Source organism: Camelus dromedarius, chromosome 18 (genome assembly GCF_036321535.1).
Source record: "Camelus dromedarius isolate mCamDro1 chromosome 18, mCamDro1.pat, whole genome shotgun sequence".
In the NCBI taxonomy this organism is placed as follows: domain Eukaryota; kingdom Metazoa; phylum Chordata; class Mammalia; order Artiodactyla; family Camelidae; genus Camelus; species Camelus dromedarius.
In genome coordinates this window covers 7,690,922-7,709,900 of record NC_087453.1, presented here as the reverse complement: position 1 = coordinate 7,709,900, position 18,979 = coordinate 7,690,922, and the positions used below count along the sequence as shown (strand labels likewise).

Below are 18,979 nucleotides of genomic sequence, written 5' to 3'. Positions count from 1 at the left end.
CTGTGAGAACATGGGTCTCAGAGAAGGATGAAAACACATTTCTCTGTGCCCTGAGCATGGGGTGGCCACGTAGAATAGTCTACATGTTACCTGGAACTGGTAACTCATGGCTCTGAAATTACTGAGCCGTTCAGGGTACAGCCACACACATCAAGAAACTTTCATTCACACACACACACACACACACACACACAGAGCATCGTGCACACATCACGTGCACACGTGTTCACACCCATACGCGTGTACATGCATACATGTGTGCACACACACACAAACACATACACCCTACAGGAATATGAAAACCACGTGCCTTTCTCAAGGATGTCACTTAACCCATCTTACCTTCCTTGTACAACAGTCTGATTCTGAAACATACAATTAGTTGTCTCTCTATACAGATGCCTACATTCAGAAAAAGTCTGGGAAAATCTACACCAAAACATAAACAGTGGTTACCACTACATGGTGAGAATTGCAGGCTATGTTTATCAACTTCTTTCTGAATCTACAATGCCTATTTTTTCTGTCATGAGGACATTAGGACTTATCATTCTAAAAGCCTAAAAAATGGTTTTATTATGAAAGAATGTATGCAAAAGACAAATAAATGAGTCCCAGGGTTGGGTCTACCTCCTCATAGGTGAGCACTTCCTTGACACTCAAGCCAAGAAACAAATACAGTAAAAGTTGTGTCACCGTGACCACCCCCCCTTCACCAAGCCCCACCCCTGACACTGCCAGACCTCCTGGAAATGATGGGACACCGTCAGGGCTGAAACCTGCTAGCTCCAGCCTCTTAGGGGCACCTCTCTCCAGCCAGATTTCATCTGTCTCCCTTCCCCGGGAGTTACTGTACGGTGGCGGGGAGGGCCCAGTGCCCCCCAGGCTGTAACCGATAGCTGAATAAAGACACTTCAAGCCTTCCCGAGCGGAATGCGCACAGGAAACAAATTTAGGAAATCCTGCTTTCTGTTACAGGAAACGAACCCTACGCCAACTGGTAGAAATTACTCCGGCAGCTCCGACGTAAAACGAATCCTGGCTCCTGTATGCACTCTATGCACTGACCTTGCCCACAGCAGCAATGTTTTCTTGATATAGAATTTCAAAGGTAGGACTCTAGACCCAGCCACGTCTACATGAAATCCTACAGGGATCTGGAAACAGTACGGCTTTCTCACAGATTCTGCTGTATCTAGATTTAGCCTACTTTTCTGCCACATGGTGTATTAATATAAACATTTATATTTTGAGGCCCACATCTTTTGCAATAGCTTAAAAGGCTGGTGAGTAAAATGTTAACAGTGGCTTCACCTTCAGTTAGTAGGATTATGGTTTACTTTTTTTTCTTATCTGTATTTTCATATATTCTATCATAAACATGAAATAACTGTAGTTAAAAAATAGTAAAGTTGTGAGGGAAAAGGATACCAAGAAGGTAACATTGACTGCTATTAGGACACCAAAGACCAAAAGAAAATAACTGTATCATAAAAAAGGAAAAGAAACATTACTCAGAATCTTAGAAAAACAAAACAAATCCTAATATGAGTGCAATTAATGGACAGAAGAGATAAAGGACTACTCTCTTCAAGAAAAAGGAGGTCAGAAGCATAAAGCATTCCACGGAAGATTCACCCGCATGGAAAAACCTTTGCACAGCCCTAAAACAAATATATCAAAGTTCAGTGGGAACCAGGGGTGTGGCACGGGGATTAAAGACCGTCACAGGGAAGGAGGGTGTAGCTCAAGTGGCAGAGCACATGCCTAGCAGGCATGAAGTCCTGGGTTCAATCCCCGGTGCCTCCTCTAAAATAAAAAAAATAAAAAAAAAAAAACCCTAATTACCTTCCCCCTCCCACCAAAATAAAAAGTCAAAAAAAAAAAAAAAAGACAAGTCACAAATGCAGGTCAATAGCCAACAGGCGTCCTGGAAGCCCACAGGCACAAGTGCTGATCAGGTCACCAACATCTAGAACTTGTTCGAATTCAAATTCTATCAAATACCAGAAGCTACTGGTCCCCAGTCCGAAACTACCAAAGTCTGGTCCTTTATCACATCTCCCATTCAGCGGTGTCATCCTCCCTCTCCCACATGGAGAAGCAAGATCCAGCAGACCAACCCTGGAGAAGAAACGGTGACAAGCGGGACAAGCTTCTGGTTCCAGGGCACAAGTCCCAGCAGATCGGCGCACTCATCCATGCATCTCCTCCTCCCCTTCCTTCTCTCTGCACAATTCTCATCTCACAATTTGGCCAAGCGTTACAACATGTTTCACCCCTACAAAGCCTGGTTCAAATATCAACAGTCACGGATGAACGGGGCTTCACAGCCTGGGCTGTCCCACAAACACAGAGCAGGCAGCGAGAGGACGGCTCCACAGGGACACGTTCCATTGCCCCAGGAAAGGAGAAAGAAGGGACTGGGCAGGGCAAGACGCGTCCAAGTGTTCTTCCATTTCTGAACTTCTTAAAAGGTTTCTCTTGTGCCAGCCCCCAACCACACTAACTGGCTCACCAATATTCCCAGGTGCGTCCAGATCTTCAAAACACTTCATGTACCAGAGAAGCCCCTCCCTTCCTCTCAAAATGAATGAAAAAAAAAAAAAGAAAAGAAAAAGAAAATTGTAATCCTTGTAACATTGGTGGAAGAGTAAAATAGTAAAAAAAATTCTGGGAAGCATGCTGGTGCTTTACATTTTGAGCCTTAAACATGCTCATTCAGTCTGACCCACAGGATTCACTGACCGGCGACTGAGGCCCTCACAGCACCGAGTGGGTCCCACGTCACAGACAGAAAGCGAGGATAAGGAACCTGGCCACGCGGGGAGCTGGGGACCCAAGATTCATGTGCTCAGGTGTCTCACTCCCACTGCCCCCTAGGTCTGGTTTAATGTAGACTCCAGCGCCTGGCCCTCAGAACTCAAAGGCACTCAAAACTACCTATGAAATTACTGAACTCAAACACACCACTCCTAGACATATCAGGTATAACGATGTTCACTGCAAATGTTTATAAATACTGTTGCTCAGAATTAGAACTAACCAAAATTCCAATAATATGAAAACAATTAAAGATATTACGGTCCACATATCAGCCATGAATCTGGAAAACTGTTTTTTAATAACATTCAAGAAAATTGAGAAACAGGCATGATAAAATATTAAGTAAAAAAGGAAGCTACAAAACCATGCCTATATTAAAATTCTCATTTTCTAAGGAAAAAATAACATGAAAACATTGTGAAAAGCCTATATATCCAATTAAGTAAAATGACTATTTAGTGGCTTCTGAAAAATGGTTTAGTAAAAGGTTTATTAGTAAACAAGTAAAAGAGTTTGGGCCCTGACATCAAACTCCCTGGGTTAAAACCCTGGCCCTGTCATTCAGGGGGCTGGTGTTACCAGAGGACTCAGCCCCGGAAGATGCAGGGATTTGCAGGGAAGACACCTGCGAGACGCCACCCTGGCCAAGAAACCAAAAGCCAGCACCTCCAAGAGCGGAATACGCCAGCATCATGCATCTCCTGGTAACATGCACTGAGACGGGCAGGGGCCAAGAATGCACAACCTGGGTAACATCGTAAGAAAAAATGCCAGACAGATGCCGACTGAGGGACGTCCAACAGAGCAGATGGCCTGCATTCCTCAACAGAGCCCGGGCCGTGATGGTCAAGGGAAACTGGGGTTAAAAGAGGCCCCAGAGGTGGAACAGCTCAGTGCAGTGTGTGCGCCTGGACTGGATCCTGATCTGGGGAAAACATGTGATTTTTTTCTTTTTTTGAAAAAAAGCAGGTGGGACAGCTGATGAAATTTAATAAGATGTGCAAGTTAGATAACACTACTGTATCAATATCAATTTCCTAACTTTGTTAAATGTCCTTGTTTTGTAGGGAAATATTCAGGAAAATGTTTTAGGCAATACTTAGGAATAAAAGGGGATCATGCCTGAAGCGTACTCGTCAAAGGTACGAGAGAGAGAAAATGATAAAGCAAAAGCAGATAAGTGTTCACACTTGAAGAGTCTGAGTGTAGTTTTGGTAAAAGGGAATTCTTCGTGGTAATTTTACAACTTTTCCATAATCTGAAGTTATTTCAAAATTTTAAAAGTCTTAAAAAGCCCAGGGAAGATACAAAAATGTAATGTATAGCACAGGGAATACAGGAAATATTTTACAATTTTAAATGGAGTATCATCCATAAAAATATTGCATCACTATTTGCACACCTGGAACTAATATCGTTTAAGACAGCTATACTTCAATCAAAAAATAATAAAAAGAAAAGTCAAGTCACTACTCTTTGAACTCTTAAAAAAAATAAACTAGGGACTTCAAGCTAAACATTTAACCCCTGTGTCCTTGATTTTTCTCTTCTGAAAATGGGGATAATCACAGAGACTCTTACTCTCTTACCAGGTCCTGTGCTCAACGTGAATGAAACGAATCTTTTTGGTTTTAGCAAGAGTTTATGCTTAGATACAAACAGTAACTTAAAAATATGTGGCTTCCTGGACTTCATCAAAATTAAAATCTTTTGTGTTTGAAAGGACACCATCAAGAACATAAAAGACAGCCTTCAGAATAGGAGAAAATATTTGGAAATCACCTACCCTAATAAGAGGCTTTTACCTAGAACATGTAAAGAGCTCTTACAACTCAGTAACAGAAAGACACTTAGCACAATTCAAAGAGGGCAAAGGACATGGACAGACATTTCTCCAAAGAAAATACACAAACAGCCAATAAGCACACGAAAGATGCTCAACGTTATCAGCCTGGTATCAGGGAAATGCAAATCGGAACCACCGAGAGGTTTCCCTTCACACTCACTAGGCGGCTAGAAACAGAAGGATGAGGATGAGAAGTGTCAGCAAAGCTGTGGGGAAACTGGAACCTCATACCTTGCCGGCGGGAATTTAAAGCGGTGCAGCCACTTCAGAACACAGTGTGGCAGGTCCTCAGGAGGATAAACGCAAAGTTAACATGACCCAGCAATCCCTGTCCTACAGATACACCAGGAGAGATAAGCACACAAGCCCACTCAAAAACCTAGACACAAATGTTCACAGCATAACAGCCCCTCCACCCAAAAAAGAAAAGAGTCCAAATGTCCACCAACCAGTGAATATGGATAAACAACGTGTAGCATTATCTATTCAATGGAATAAAAAGGCATGAAATAGATACACGCCACTGCACGAAAGAATCTCGAAAACACATGCCAAGTGAAAGAATTCAGGCAGAAAATGTCACACAGTGTACGTTTCCATTTGTACGAAATGCGAAGATTAGGCAAATCCATAGAGACAGAAAACAGGTCAGCGAATGCCGGGGCTGTGGAGAGGGAGGGTTGCGGTCTAGGGGAATACAGGCACGGGGTACTTCCTTTGCATGATGAAAATGTTCTGAAATCAGCGGCGGCAACGATTGCATAACTCCATGAAAACACTTTTAAAAAAAGCCCACTGAACTGTATGTGAGTTGGGTGATTGTATGATATGCAGATGACATCTTAATAAAGCTGTTTTGTTGTTTTTTTTTTTAAAAAAAAAAAGAATGTGGTTTTAATGGGACCTGTGCCCCTCATGCACTGGCCGACTGAACCACAAAGATCTCCTGCTCTTTCCTAATTCAGGATGCATCTCAAGTCCAAGGTTACCTCCCCTCGGAAAGACAGAGTCCCGCAGGCATTTGAGAGCGTGTTTCCCTGGTGGCCCAGCATCATCCAGGCTCCCCTGCCCTGACAGGTGCTCCCCCTTAGGAACCCCCAACCTGGGGCAGGTGGAAAGTGGACAGGGCGTCCCTGTGGGCCGGGGCTCACCTCGTCTGGGCTGGAAGCCTGGTACACGCGGCAGGAGTCTTCGTACTGCTTCTCGGCCTCGGCCTGGTCGGTCACGCCATTGGACTCGTACACGGGGGTCACGTTGTGGCAGAGCGCGATGGCCTTGACTGCTTCGTGCACGCGGCTGCTCATGGTCCGTCGCACTTTGGTGGTGAGCGTGGGGCCCTTCTGAGCAGGCGGGTCCTGGGGCTGCTGCAGGAAGAAGGAACACATAAGGAAGATGACTAGAGGCACAGAGGGGCCTCGGGAGGGAAAAGAATGACGGTGCGGAGTTTATCGCTTTTCCTTCTGCTGCTCCGACACTCGTCACTCTCAGGGGTGACGCTGCCAGGAAGGGCATGGATTCTCAGGGATCCAGTCATTTGCACTAGGCCAAAAAAAAAGCAAAATAAACAGAGGAAAAAATGACAACTGAGTGAATGTGCACGACTGTACCTGAGAACGTGTGAACGCTATCTTCCTTTGGGTGGAGCTGGGGGCCTCTGACCGAGCGAAGGCCCCACCACACTGCAAGCAATGCTGGTGGCTCAGACCAGGGCCTCCGGACCATGGCACTCCTGATGTCTGGGGAGGATAATTCTCGCTGGGGAGCGTCCTGTGCACAGCAGGAGGTTTCACAGCATCCCTGGCCTCCAGCTACTAGATGCCAGAAGCAACCCCCAGGTGTAACAAGAGACCAAAAATGTCTTCAGATGTTGCCAAATGCCCCATGGAGACCAAAATCATCCCGTTTGGAACCACAGTCTTAAATGCACATTCTTATTGGTTTAAAATTGAAGACAGCAGCATCGACGGGAGCTCTAGGGTAATAACCATCAGCAACACGCCACCCGGGGCAGGAGGGAGAGCATCAGTGACAACCGGAAGGAAGCCTGGCGGGACGAACATATTGCAAAAGGGCACGGAGAACCCCACGTCGGGCACACTTTCAAGAGCAAACTTACACGTGCTCAGGCTTTGCCTCCCACGCTGACTGCAGACCCTAACTCTGGTCTAAGGAGCAGTTCCGTGGCTCACACAGCCCTCATCCATCCCTTCATTCAGACCTTTCACCACCTGGCTTGGCTCCCTAATGGGTTAAATCTTGGGGAAATGGTTTAGAGCAACCTGGTAAAAAGAGTATTGAATGTTAAGAAAGCTGAGCTTTATTCTTGGATGGGGTATGAACAGCTGTGTGAACTCAACCAGTCCCATCTGCACTCTGGGCCCTGGTTTCCTGTACATGAGAGGAGCAGGCCAGGGGGTGGTTTTCAATCCACATACTGAGTACCAGGAATCCCAAGAAACCCAGTCAGCACCACCGAATGTGGAGAGCAAACAGCCCCTTTCCCACCTGCTTTACACATGAGGTACCATGAAGGCCTTGCTTTGAAAGAGAGGGTTCTATTGCCTTAAAATATAACAATAAAAAATTAAGACACTGGAAAGTGACCACTTGTTAACAGTCTGTGGCTTAGTGTTCCTTTAGACTCAGATGCCCTCCCATGACCCACAAGACCCACCTGATCAGCTTCTCTCTCCAAGCTCCTTCCTGCCTCAGGGCCTTTGCACCTCCTGTATCAGCTGCCTGAAATACCATGTCCCAAATCCCTGCAGGGCTAGCTCACTCAACTTCATCATTCAGGTCCCAATTCAAATGTTACCTCCTCAAAGATGCCTTCTGAGTCTCTTACTCCACACTCCCCCCATGTGGCCTTTCCCCTGGAAGTCATGTTTCCATATTACCATGTGTTTTATTGTCTTCATTGTCTAAAACAGGCTTGTTTACCTGTAATTCTCCTGTTAGACCATAAGAACAGATAGCCTGTCTATTGACTTGTCTAGGGCATCAGATAGTTGCTGAACAAATGAACAACTTAATATTCCTAAGGTGATGGTGAGATATCTTCACTTGACATGAATTTCTCTTTCTATCTCCAAGAAGAAATAAATATCAAATTGACCAACATCAGTTCCAGATTTTAAATCGCTGTCTGGGACAAAGGATCTGCAAGAACCTTCCTGCCTCCACAACTGAGTCTCAGAAGCTAGAGATGCTGCCTGTGGACTTACTGAATACTCTGCTGCATTAAAAACATATTTTATCCGACGGAGGAGAAGCGATCCGATCTTTTAGAATGAATCGTGTTTTATACCCACGAACACGTGGTTGCCCAAAATAGAGAACAGATGGGTTATGAGAAACAAGAAAAGGACTTCCATTTGATTTTTTAATACTATTTTTAGCAGTGGCATTAGACTCCTCAGGTAATTAGACAATTACTAAATTATTCTGGTCATGCAGGCACACACATTGCTCTGGCTTCCTGCTCTGTTAACCTTTGGTGGCAAGAGGACACAAGTTTCACTTCCAGGCCAAAGGGCACCGCATGGTAACAATAATTAGAGTAATATATCAGAACTACAGTTTAAATGAATCGTTATTTGCCAAGTGCTTTTAATTATAAAGAATTTAACTCTAAAATCATAAGGAGGACTAAAGATTTACAGAAAGGTCCTCACTCCTGGAGAGACTAAATCAAAAACATTTTTTCTGAATTTTGTAATTTATGTTCTAGCCGTGGATGCGTGTCTTCATTTTTTTTTTTTTTCCCCACATTCCTCAGCACCTGGACCAAATTATTATTTAACATCAGGAGCAATAACAAGACCTTTGACAAAGTAATTGCTCTGGCCGGCAAGCTTTCCTAACAGGGGTTTGAAGGAAAGCTGAGTTAAGGGCATCTTTCACAAAACTTTGGATTTTATAAGCAATCTGATTATGTCTCCAGAAGTCAAATACTTCCACTAATATTTTAAACATAGGATAACTGAGCTCTGGGGGGTTTGCACTGCGGGTAAAACCACACCAGAGCAAGGCAAAAAGAGACGCACCGCCCAGATGTTTGCAAAGACCTCACTCTCAGAACAGGGGGACCACCTGACAACAAACTAGACGATGAGGGCGGTTAACCCAGACCAACCTCACGGGAGACTGGTTTAAGTGTCTCCACGTTCATTTCTCTCTCTCTTAAATTGATACTCGTCCCCCTTTCCTACTAAGATGTTTCAGGGAAGAGGGGTCATAACCACTGATTCTGAAGTTCTTTTAATTTGCAAACAAAAGGCTCATACACACACCAAACGGTGATGCAGAGTATCACGAAGGTGCTCGGAATAACCAGGGGCTCAGCCAGCGTTAGTACTGGGCCCAGTTGCCAAACGTCCCCATGTTCCCCATATGGAAGAGTTTCACATTGTACAGTGTTTATCTCCAGCCTCCTCCCCATGGGCCCTTTAACCTACACACATTTCTTCTTACTTAAAAAATACCAGGGGAAAATAAAAACAGATGTGGTATCCACAGAGGCAGGTTATGACTCTTTTTGCCCTGGGGCAGAAACCACTGGTTCTCTTAAGGAGGGAGGGCAGAACAGGGAGGTCAGCAGTTGGGCGAGGAACCCAGCTCTCCAGATACAAAGGCCCGACTCAGGCCCTTGCAGGGGCGGGGGCACCTCGCACCATGTAACACTTCAGTCTTTCCACGGCACCTCGGCCAACGAATGAGACGTGGAGACTCAATGGAAAAACAGGCCTTCATTTCTCATTAATAATCCACGGCAGAGGTATTTCCCAGTGAGAACTCCAGCCTGTATTTCAGGGAAGATTAACACAAAAACTGCATGCTGAGTCACCATGAATACCAATTGTCTCTCTAAAAGCAGTGGAAACATCACCACTTACGAACATGGGTAATATCAACGGATGTCATGGACAGGTTGCAACTGGTAAAAATACACCATTGAAGGGAAGAAATTTGTTTCCATCAGCCCACTTCATCCCCCAAATAAAGCTCAAAGCTGGGAACTCATCAACCTCAAAGGGCCACCCTCACAGAGACAGGCTCGGAGCTGCTACTTCCAAATGAATCAAATGACTGACAGGCTGATTCAGTGACTGAATAAATACATCATCTACCATTTAACAGGCGACGTCTCTCAGCGTGCCAAAGGCGACAAACTTCAGTTCACTGAAACGGAACCATGTATAACACAGGGGTTCTAACGTGAGAGGTTCTGCCCCGCACTGGGCAGTGTCTGGAGATACCTGGGGTTGTCACGGTGAGGGAGGGGGGTGCTGCTCCAGGCATCCTGACGGTAGAAGGCAAGGATGCTGCTGAACATCCTAGAACACACAGGGCGGCTTTCTTGACAGAGCAGCATCCAGCCCATTATGTCAATATGCCTAGCTGAGAACCATCTATAAAGCCACTGCCACCATGACACCAGGGTCAGGACGCGGGGGAGGCCCAGCGGTGCTAGTCTGCTGAATTGAATCCTGTCCATTTAAGATTCGGATTTTTTGCATGAATTTTGAGGGCTTTTTTTTTTTTTTTAATATTGCATCACAATATAATTTGTCTTGACTTCTGTGTTTTTTCGCCATCTCAATACATTTTGCTCCCTAGATGTATGCTCCTTAACCCCCTCAATCCTGGTCCTATTATAAAAACCATTAAAAATTATCACGACATGAGTGAAAGTAAAAGAAGTTGGATAGTGTTATTTTAACAGCGGTTCTTAGCCAGAAATGCTTCTCTGCATAACCAATAAAAGATTTTAAGAAATATATACGCTTGGGCCCTCAACACTTAAAGTAGGGCCCAGGCATATCTCTGTGTTTTTAAACTTTACATGCAATTCTGATGCTCAACTTTGTTAAAAAGAATTACAAAAATTATGACACCTTCTTGTTGAAAAGAAAAATGAGTAAAACAAAGTAAGCTCTGTGTCCCAGAAAAAAACACAGATAAAAAAATCCTTCCTCAAGAAAACATAACCGTCTCTGTGTTTCCCACAGATGCAGGAAACAAGACGTGTCCTGTACGGGACGCAGTGTAAGTCCTGACAAACTGAACGCATCCAGCACATACATGTCTCGTTTAGGAAAGTAAAGCACAAACTCACACATTCACCAATATCCTTATGAAAAAGGAAAAAAAAATGCTCAGTCAATTCCAACTCTCACAAATCCTGAAACAGTATCAGAGACAGAATACTAAGCGAAAAAAACCACAGTTCACAGATCAACACGTGTGAAATAATGCCAACTCTGTTTTTTTGAAAGCTGTGAGTTTACACATGCAGATCAGCCTAGAAGACCACGCAGCAGCACGCATCTGAGTGTTGTCTGCAACAGGATGTCATGAGGCTCCCCCTCTCCACAGTCATTCATTTTTTTCAGGGACATATACGTTAACAAGAGTTAAATAAAGGTATTTCCACTTGCGAAGGGGAGTAAAATAAAAGAATGACTACACAGTCCAAGTAATACAGACTAGTTGTCTCAAAATATTTTGAGCACGTTGAGAAAAAATTTAAGTACCTTCTACCTACATGTATTTAACTTTGTATAAATATTGGGCGTTATAAAAAAATTCTAAAATGATATGATAAAAATGAAAACAGCATTATTCACAGAATTAGCTAGTATCTCAAAATAACAAAACACACACTCAGGGTAAGGGGCATTGGGAATTATAGATTTAAAATTACGTTTCAAATTGTCACATCTGTTCCTCACTCACACCAGGGCATGAAGGCCTGACACAAGCTACAACCTGGAATAACCTTGGAGATATTATGGCAAGTGAGATAAGCCAGGTGCAAAAGGTACCGACTGATTCCATTTATCAGAAATGTCCAGAAAAGGCAAATCCACAGAGATAAAAAAAAAAAAAAAAGCAGACTGGTGGTTGCCAGAGGCTGGGTGAGAGGTGGGAGTCTAGGAGATGGGGGTTCCTTTCTGGGGTGATGAAAAGGTTCTGAAATTAGATAGTAGGTGATGATTGCACGATGCCGACAATGCGCTAAAAAACACACTGAACTGTACCCTTTATAAAGGGTAAATTTTATGGTCTGCGAGTTATATCTCAATTTCTCAAAGGTGCCAATAAATAAAGAAGTAAGTCAGTGGAAAAAAAATCATCACATCTCCTTAGCCTGTTGTGGGTTCACCTCATAACACGTTGGCCATTTTCTTGTGGTTTGCTTGGCCTTGTATTAATCACCTGGAGTTTCCCTGCAGGAATCTTGTAAAGCCACCTGCCCTCTTTATGAGGTTTTAAGTTAAACAACATCCCTAAAACCGGTCACCTGGACGCCCATAAAACGCACTCTGTATTTCAATGTTCCAAAAACAAACAATCGTAGAATCCTACGCCCTCCACAGAGCACCTCAAGGCCGCACCTGACAAGCGCTAGTCTGAGACATGGAAGGAGGGCCCCTGGGTCAGTCTCAGTGCTGTTAGTCAGGTGAACACTTTGCTTTAGTTTTGAAGATAAAAATGACAAGTGAATAGACACTCTAGTCCTTTCTTCCTGCACCCCAATGGGTCATCCTGCAAACTCTGTTCTGGAGTCCACAGACTGAGGTGCTGATGTTCTGAAAAACAAGGGCAAACCTCATATGTGCAGTAGCTATTCTCCAACTCTTGTTACACTTTGGAATCACTGTAGGTCCAGGGGGGAGGGTAGAGCTCAGTGGTAGAGCACATGCTTAGCATGCACGTGGTCCTGGGTTCCAGCTCCAGTGCCTCCATTAAATAAATAAATAAACCTAATTGCCTCCCCCACCAAAAAAATTTTTTTAATTTAAAAATTAAAAAGAAAAAAAACCAAAAACCAAAAAACTGTAGGTCCAGGCACTACTCCTAGAGGTTCTGACTCTGTCCCAGGTGACCTGATCCAGGAGTTCCAAATCCTCCACTTCAGGAAACACTGTTAGAAAATCTCATTATTAAACTCTAAAGGTCAGAGGAATGACTGTTACAAGCTCAGATGAATCATTTTAGGGTGGTGGGTATAATCTAAGATTGGAGAGTGTGATGGTTCCACAACTCTGTAAATTTACTAAAAAATCATTGACTAAGTACATTTAACATGGCTGAATTTTATGGTATGTATGTTATAAATCAATAAAGCTGTTTAAAAAAAAACACAGGAAAGCCTTCATACTTGTCATCACAAAAGTATTCATGCATTTACTGCACGGTTTTTAGACATCATGAGAGAAGGATGCACACAGCTTTGATTTATCCCCGTAACACCGAGCTGTTTTAAACCCAAGGCCAGGATGGGCAAATCAATTTATGAGCTTCTGCAAAGGGAGGGTTATGAGTTAAAAGTTCACAGTAAGAAATGTTGTTTTCTGACTTTAAACTTTTTACAAAGAGCGTTATCTGTTGCAAACCAAAAGCGGACCACAAAAGCTGCACTATACAAATATCCCAAGAGAGGGTGGCTTCTGTAAATACCACAAGCTCTTAAAAATACCAACCAAAATGGGCAAGGGTGTGCCTCCTGTCGGGGGTACACACGTCAGTCTATGAAGCTGTCTAATATAACCATCGGAGGGCCAGCATGGCTGAGACGGGGCTGAGAGGGAGGGAGGCAACCCCACCAGGTGCTGACAAGCATGCCAATCCACAGAGCCGCCCCTCAACAGGAGCCCGGAAGGCACTGGGGTTGATGGTTCAGAGGGGAAAAATATCCCAAGACACAGAAATGAGGCGGCTCACCCTGCCCTAAATGCTGAAGGCAGTGGTGTCACGCGGTGAGCGGGAGGGGGCGGGGGCAGGAATGGAAGCCAAGGCTGGACCACACTGGAAGCCTCAGGCCCCAAGGGGGAGCTGCCAGTCCCAGGCTATCCTGTGCTCCTGGGGTGATGGGAGAGGCCAAGCAGGTGATCTGGGGGGAATGCACCTGTGACTGAAGGCAGGCAGTGATGGCGCAGGAAGCAGGGGCATTTCCCAAAACCGTGGACAGAGCTCTCAGGGTAAATGCAAGTGGTGCTAGCTAAGGCAAGAACATCTTAGAGAAGCAACTGCAGGGGATTCAGGAGGAACGTCGGGATGGTGGGTACACCGTCCTCATGAGCCACGAGCAGCGATGCTAAGCATGCAGGTGTGAGCATAGGCTCTCCCCTCATCTTAATGAGTCAAACCTCGAGGGTATCAGGCCTAAGTCAGTGTTTTTTGTTTTGTTTTTATTCTGTTTGTTTTTAAAACATTACCAGTAATTTTGATGAGGAGCCAAGGTGAGGACCCACTGGTCTAACTTTATAGGAAACTTAGGACACTTACAAGTTGTATCTTTCTTTAAAAAAAAAAAAAAAAAAAGATTGGTTTTGAAAAACTTTGCAGGAGAAAAAAAAGCAGGAGCAGATAAACTGAACGTCATCTCTGATCATTTCTTCCACGAGACTGCTGAGTTGAAAAGAGGCAAGGAACTAAATCAGCAACATAGTAATTATTTCACAAGTAGCCCATTAATTATTGCTGCTTTGGCTCATAACTGGCGAGAAGGGAAAATAAACATGTTTGTAAATTTGAAGTAAAAACAACCATTAGGTTCTCAAAGCTCTTTCCAACACCAGTTATTGGAAAACAATTATTTTCTCATGTTTCCCCCCAATATGCATCAGTATTTCAATAGCTTAACCCCAGGGATGAAGAAGATGGGGGAAAACTTCAACCGCGGGTTTATTCAAAGTGTGAAGAATTCGTGAATGCCAGGGGCTTGGAAGGAAAGGTGGGCGGGAGGAAGTGAGGAGCGACCGCTCCTGGAAACTGGGTTTCTTTCTAGGGGGGGATGAAGATAAAATTGATTGTGGTGATGGTTACACAACTCTGTGAATACACAAAAAAGCCACTGAAGTGCACGCTTTTAATGGCGGCGGATCACATGGCATTCTGAGTTCTTCTCAATACAGGCGTTAGTCAATGTGAAACAACTATTTTGGGTAAGGAAACAGGAGGCTTTACCTGAGTGTAAATACTAAAAATGTGGCTTTGTACTTCATCCATCGAGTCGAGCCCGTAGGCCACGGTGCCTAGATGGAGCCGTTTGAAAACCATCTCATTCTGGGTAAGAGTTCCTGAAACAGAAGACAAATGGGTAACTGTGCCGACATCCTGGAGCTTTCGTTATTATGAAGTCATGACAGCTGTTGGGCTTTGTTCTTCAGAGAGTTTGCTACGTGTCATACACTGGTTTCAGCACTCCTGCTGGAGCAGACGTCTGTGGTATTTTGTTGGCCCAGAATCCTGGAATTTCTTTTGAGAATAGCGTCCCAGGTTTCTAGGGGGAATTATGACCCTTGTTCTCTGGGATGGTCCAGAGGGAGTGTCAATCAGGGTGTCTGACTCATTCATTGGTCTAGAGAGTACCACGTGGCATATGTGAGGCCAAACCGATTCTAACCTAAAGGAATCTAAACCCGGAGCAGACAGACACACGTGGATGGAAGACAAGTGGAGACAAGAGAGCATCCCAGGGGGTCCTGATGCTGACACAGTCAGAACTTCCCTGGTTCTTTTTCTCTGATTTACCCAATCTTTGCAACAGACTCCCTTTTATCCCATGCTCATTAAATGGTAGAGATGAAGCTTAAATCCAGGTCTCCCCATCTGCTCTCAACCACTATGATAACCTTGTCACCTGACAGATGCTAAATTGTGGAGCAGCATTTGGGGGTGTGGCTACAAGGTGAGGACTTGAAGCCCGAGTTCAAAGCCTGCTTCTGCCACTATGTGCTTCTCACAAGTCACTTAACCACCTAACTCACAAGGTCAGAGGGAGGATTCAGTAAGTAACTGTAGCCAAACACCCAGAAGACTTTCCCACATAATTAGCACCAAGTAAGGCTTTGCTGCTAACACTGTCATCACCGGATAGTCGACATTCATCAAAAGATGAAGACAACGAAACAGCAGCAGCACACATCTCTTAACACCTTAGAAGGAGACTCCACGTACCTTCTTTGACCTTGAATCCTGTGAGGGCCCCAGAAAACTCACCTGTCTTGTCTGTGAGCAAGTAGGAAATCCTCCCCAGCTGCTCGGGGATCGTGCTGGAACGAACCACCGTCCCGGGGATTTTTGAGTCCCTGCGGATGACCCAGCTGTACACGATCTTGCCCATGTCCAAGTTCACACGCAGACTGGGCAGAAAACCAGAGCAAACAGGTTAACAGGATAGACCACAGACTGCTCATAGCTCTGTTTGTAAACAAGGACTCTAAATACACTTCATCGGTGCCATAAGATCTAGAATCACACCCAGCAGAAGCACACGGCTGGGGCTGAATCCACAGATTTAACAGGAAGTCTACACCACTATCAAATTCACATGAAACTATTCTTTTATGGACCAAAATAAAATATGAAAATTTAAAATAATGAAAAGGTAGTTGTTTTAGCCTTACTTTTTTTTATTATTATTTATTTTGTGGAGGAGAGTAATTAGGTTAATTTATTTATTTTAATGGAGGTGCTGGGGATTGAACTCAGGACCTTGTGCACGCTACACTCTACCACTGAGCTACACGCTGCCCCAAGCCTTACTTTAAAAAAAAATTACTAGTCTTCTGTGCTAATATATTTTTGATACTTCCCATTTTTTAAATTTTGGTAAAATATACATAACATAAAGCTTACCATTTAAAGCATTTTACATTTAAAGCATTTAAAGGGTATTCTTCAGTGACATTAAGTACATTCACATTATCATGAGACCATCACCACCATCCTTCTCTGGAACTTTTTCATTTTCCCAAACTGAAATGTCATACCCAGTATATAGTAATTCCCCCCCATCTCCCTTTCTCCAGCCCCTGGCAACCACCATTCTACTCTCTGTCTCTAGGAATCTGACGACTCTAGGAACTTCACATTGTAAAATCATTCATGACTTGTTCTTTTGTGTCTGGCTTTTTTCACGTAGCATAATATTTCCAGGGTTCATCCATGTTGCAGCATGTGTCAGAAGTTCCTTCCTTTTTAAGGCTGAATAATATTCCATTTTATGCATCATACTCATTTTAAAATATTATTTTATTGCAAAACATAAAAAGAAATCATCAAATTCATTCATAATCCTATAAACCAATCAAATGGCTAACTACTGACTAGTCACAAGCCACATGAAGATTCAATTCACTCACGTTCCATCACGGTGTAGACAGAACTTTAAAGACTACAATTACATGTAACATCACAGTACAGACATTTTTTTGCTAGCAATAAATTAGATTTCTTTATTCTTTGAAACCATCACTCAGAGAACCCTGGCTAGGGGTCAGTCTCCCTGTGCTAGTCATACTATTGTACCAAAGCCAAATCTCTGTCCTCGGAAGAATACAAAGTCTATCTGGGATGACGTAAATACACAAAAGAGCAAGACAGAATACAGGGCAATATACCAAGTGTAAGAGACTTCACAGGCACTACAAGTGTGAGGGAAAAGATCTGGCTTATTTTAACAATTATTTACTGTTCATTTATTATGGGGGAAAAAGTAGAAACAAGTATCCAACAATACGGGTCTAAATAAATTATTACACACAGAATATATACTAGAACAGTTCTAATAAACGATGGTGTGTAAGGATATTTGATGTGAAAAGTTATCTGTAGCACATCCTGTTAAAAAAAGAGTGGGGGCGGGGACAGATTTTTACGTAGAGCAAAATCTCCTTTTTTCTAAAATAGAAAGCAATCTAGACAATATATATATCCCAAAACAGTAACAATTATCCTTCAGTTGTGAGATTAGGGATGGCGTTTATTTTATTCTTTTGCTACTGTGAATCTTTTTTTCTATGACAATCTATTACTTACGTTATTTCTTTAACCATTTATTCAGCCTTCAGATGAGGTAGGCAAACAATTGTCTGGCATGTGCCACGAAGCTTCCATTGTTAATCAATCACAATGAACTTAAGACTCAGGCTCTGAATCCTTCTTAACACAGCACCCCCAACAGCCACCACCAGCCTCCTGGAGCTGGCAGATGAGAGGAAATCCAAATGGCCCATCTCGTGTGGACTGAGCAAGCCAAGGCAGGCTTTTGAGCACAGAGTAATTCAAGACCAGATGATGCAGGGAGGGACGGGCCCATCCAATGCTCCAGCCGCACAGCGTGGCCCACATTCCCAACCCTGACTGTTCCTGGTCATCACTCTACAAAGGGACCAGCCACTTCTCAAAACCACAAAACCATGATCTTCAAATGAACAGGGAGGAGAAAACATCAAACCCAGTTCTCTGCTCACCTGATGGGAATGATGTTGGAAAACAAGAGGAGGAAGCGGATGATCTGCAGGTACCAGCGCCCGGCAAAGTGCTGGAGGGCGACCATGACCAGCGACACCACCACCAGAGCCCCAAAGAGGATCTTGGTGAGGCAGTTCACTTCCAGGTCAAACAGACCAATCTGTGGGACAACGCACAGAAGGACGCTTCTGATTAGTGGTGCAACCCTCAGCCCGCCTGGAGACCCGGCCCCTCCCCCCCAGACACCTCTGCCTGCTGAGACAGTGGGGGCCCAGTCTCTGGCTGCAAACCCTGGGCCCCACAGCTACAGACACCCAAGGCACCGCAACGAGCTCTGATTTCGATTTTTTCTTAATGACTTAAGATTTCGTCTTGGAAACACAGAAGCAATAGGCTGCTGCCGTCCTTGGCGGTGCCGTGCACTGCCTGGCCTGTACCGTCTGCACAGCAGCCTGTAAAGGGCCTCATCCCACACCCAGAGCGCTGCACCTCACCCTGATTCCATGTTGTCTGGAAATTCAGGGCACACAGACAGCACTGGTGGTACCTGATTTTTAGGTGCTGCATTAATGAACATTATTATTTTGACAATTATATATTTATTTTAATGTGTTTTTTTTTTAAAGGAACCAGCATGTGAAACCTGTAACTGCAGAAACATGGCCCCAGATAAAGCTGAAACACCCAATAAGTGACATTTACAGGTGTGATGATGGTCATTAATGGTGGTCATGACAGTGGGGTGAGACAGCCAGCATTTGGTCACAGTACCTACAAAGGAGATCCTTCTGCAATTTTCTGACCATTAGAAACCGGAGAGGGTCACGGTGAGAAGTGAGCATCACGGGGCAATGAGGCAGACCGCAGAGCTGACTCTGCACCCCATGCCACGGCCACTCGCTCAGCGGGGGTCTGAATCCGGGTCTACGCAGCCTGGCCAGCACATGGCACTTCCCCGGGACGCTCTTCCTCCCTAAGGCAAGGCTGTAGCAGCCCCCGTGCTCACAGGCTGGTGAGCACAGGACACGGCAAACAGGCTCA

The 18,979-nt window shown here is 44.3% G+C and overlaps 1 protein-coding gene across 1 annotated transcript in view; it reads right to left on the bottom strand.

The window, feature by feature from the left end:
• ATP9A (ATPase phospholipid transporting 9A (putative)) overlaps positions 1-18,979 on the bottom strand; it is a 121,745-nt gene that overhangs the window by 38,079 nt on the left and 64,687 nt on the right. The window contains exons 11-14 of the mRNA XM_031433609.2: positions 17,938-18,098; positions 15,683-15,825; positions 14,648-14,760; positions 5,824-6,036 (exon numbers count right to left, since the gene is read on the bottom strand). Coding sequence (XP_031289469.2) covers positions 5,824-6,036; positions 14,648-14,760; positions 15,683-15,825; positions 17,938-18,098 — 630 coding nt within the window. The remainder of the gene's footprint in view (positions 1-5,823; positions 6,037-14,647; positions 14,761-15,682; positions 15,826-17,937; positions 18,099-18,979) is intronic.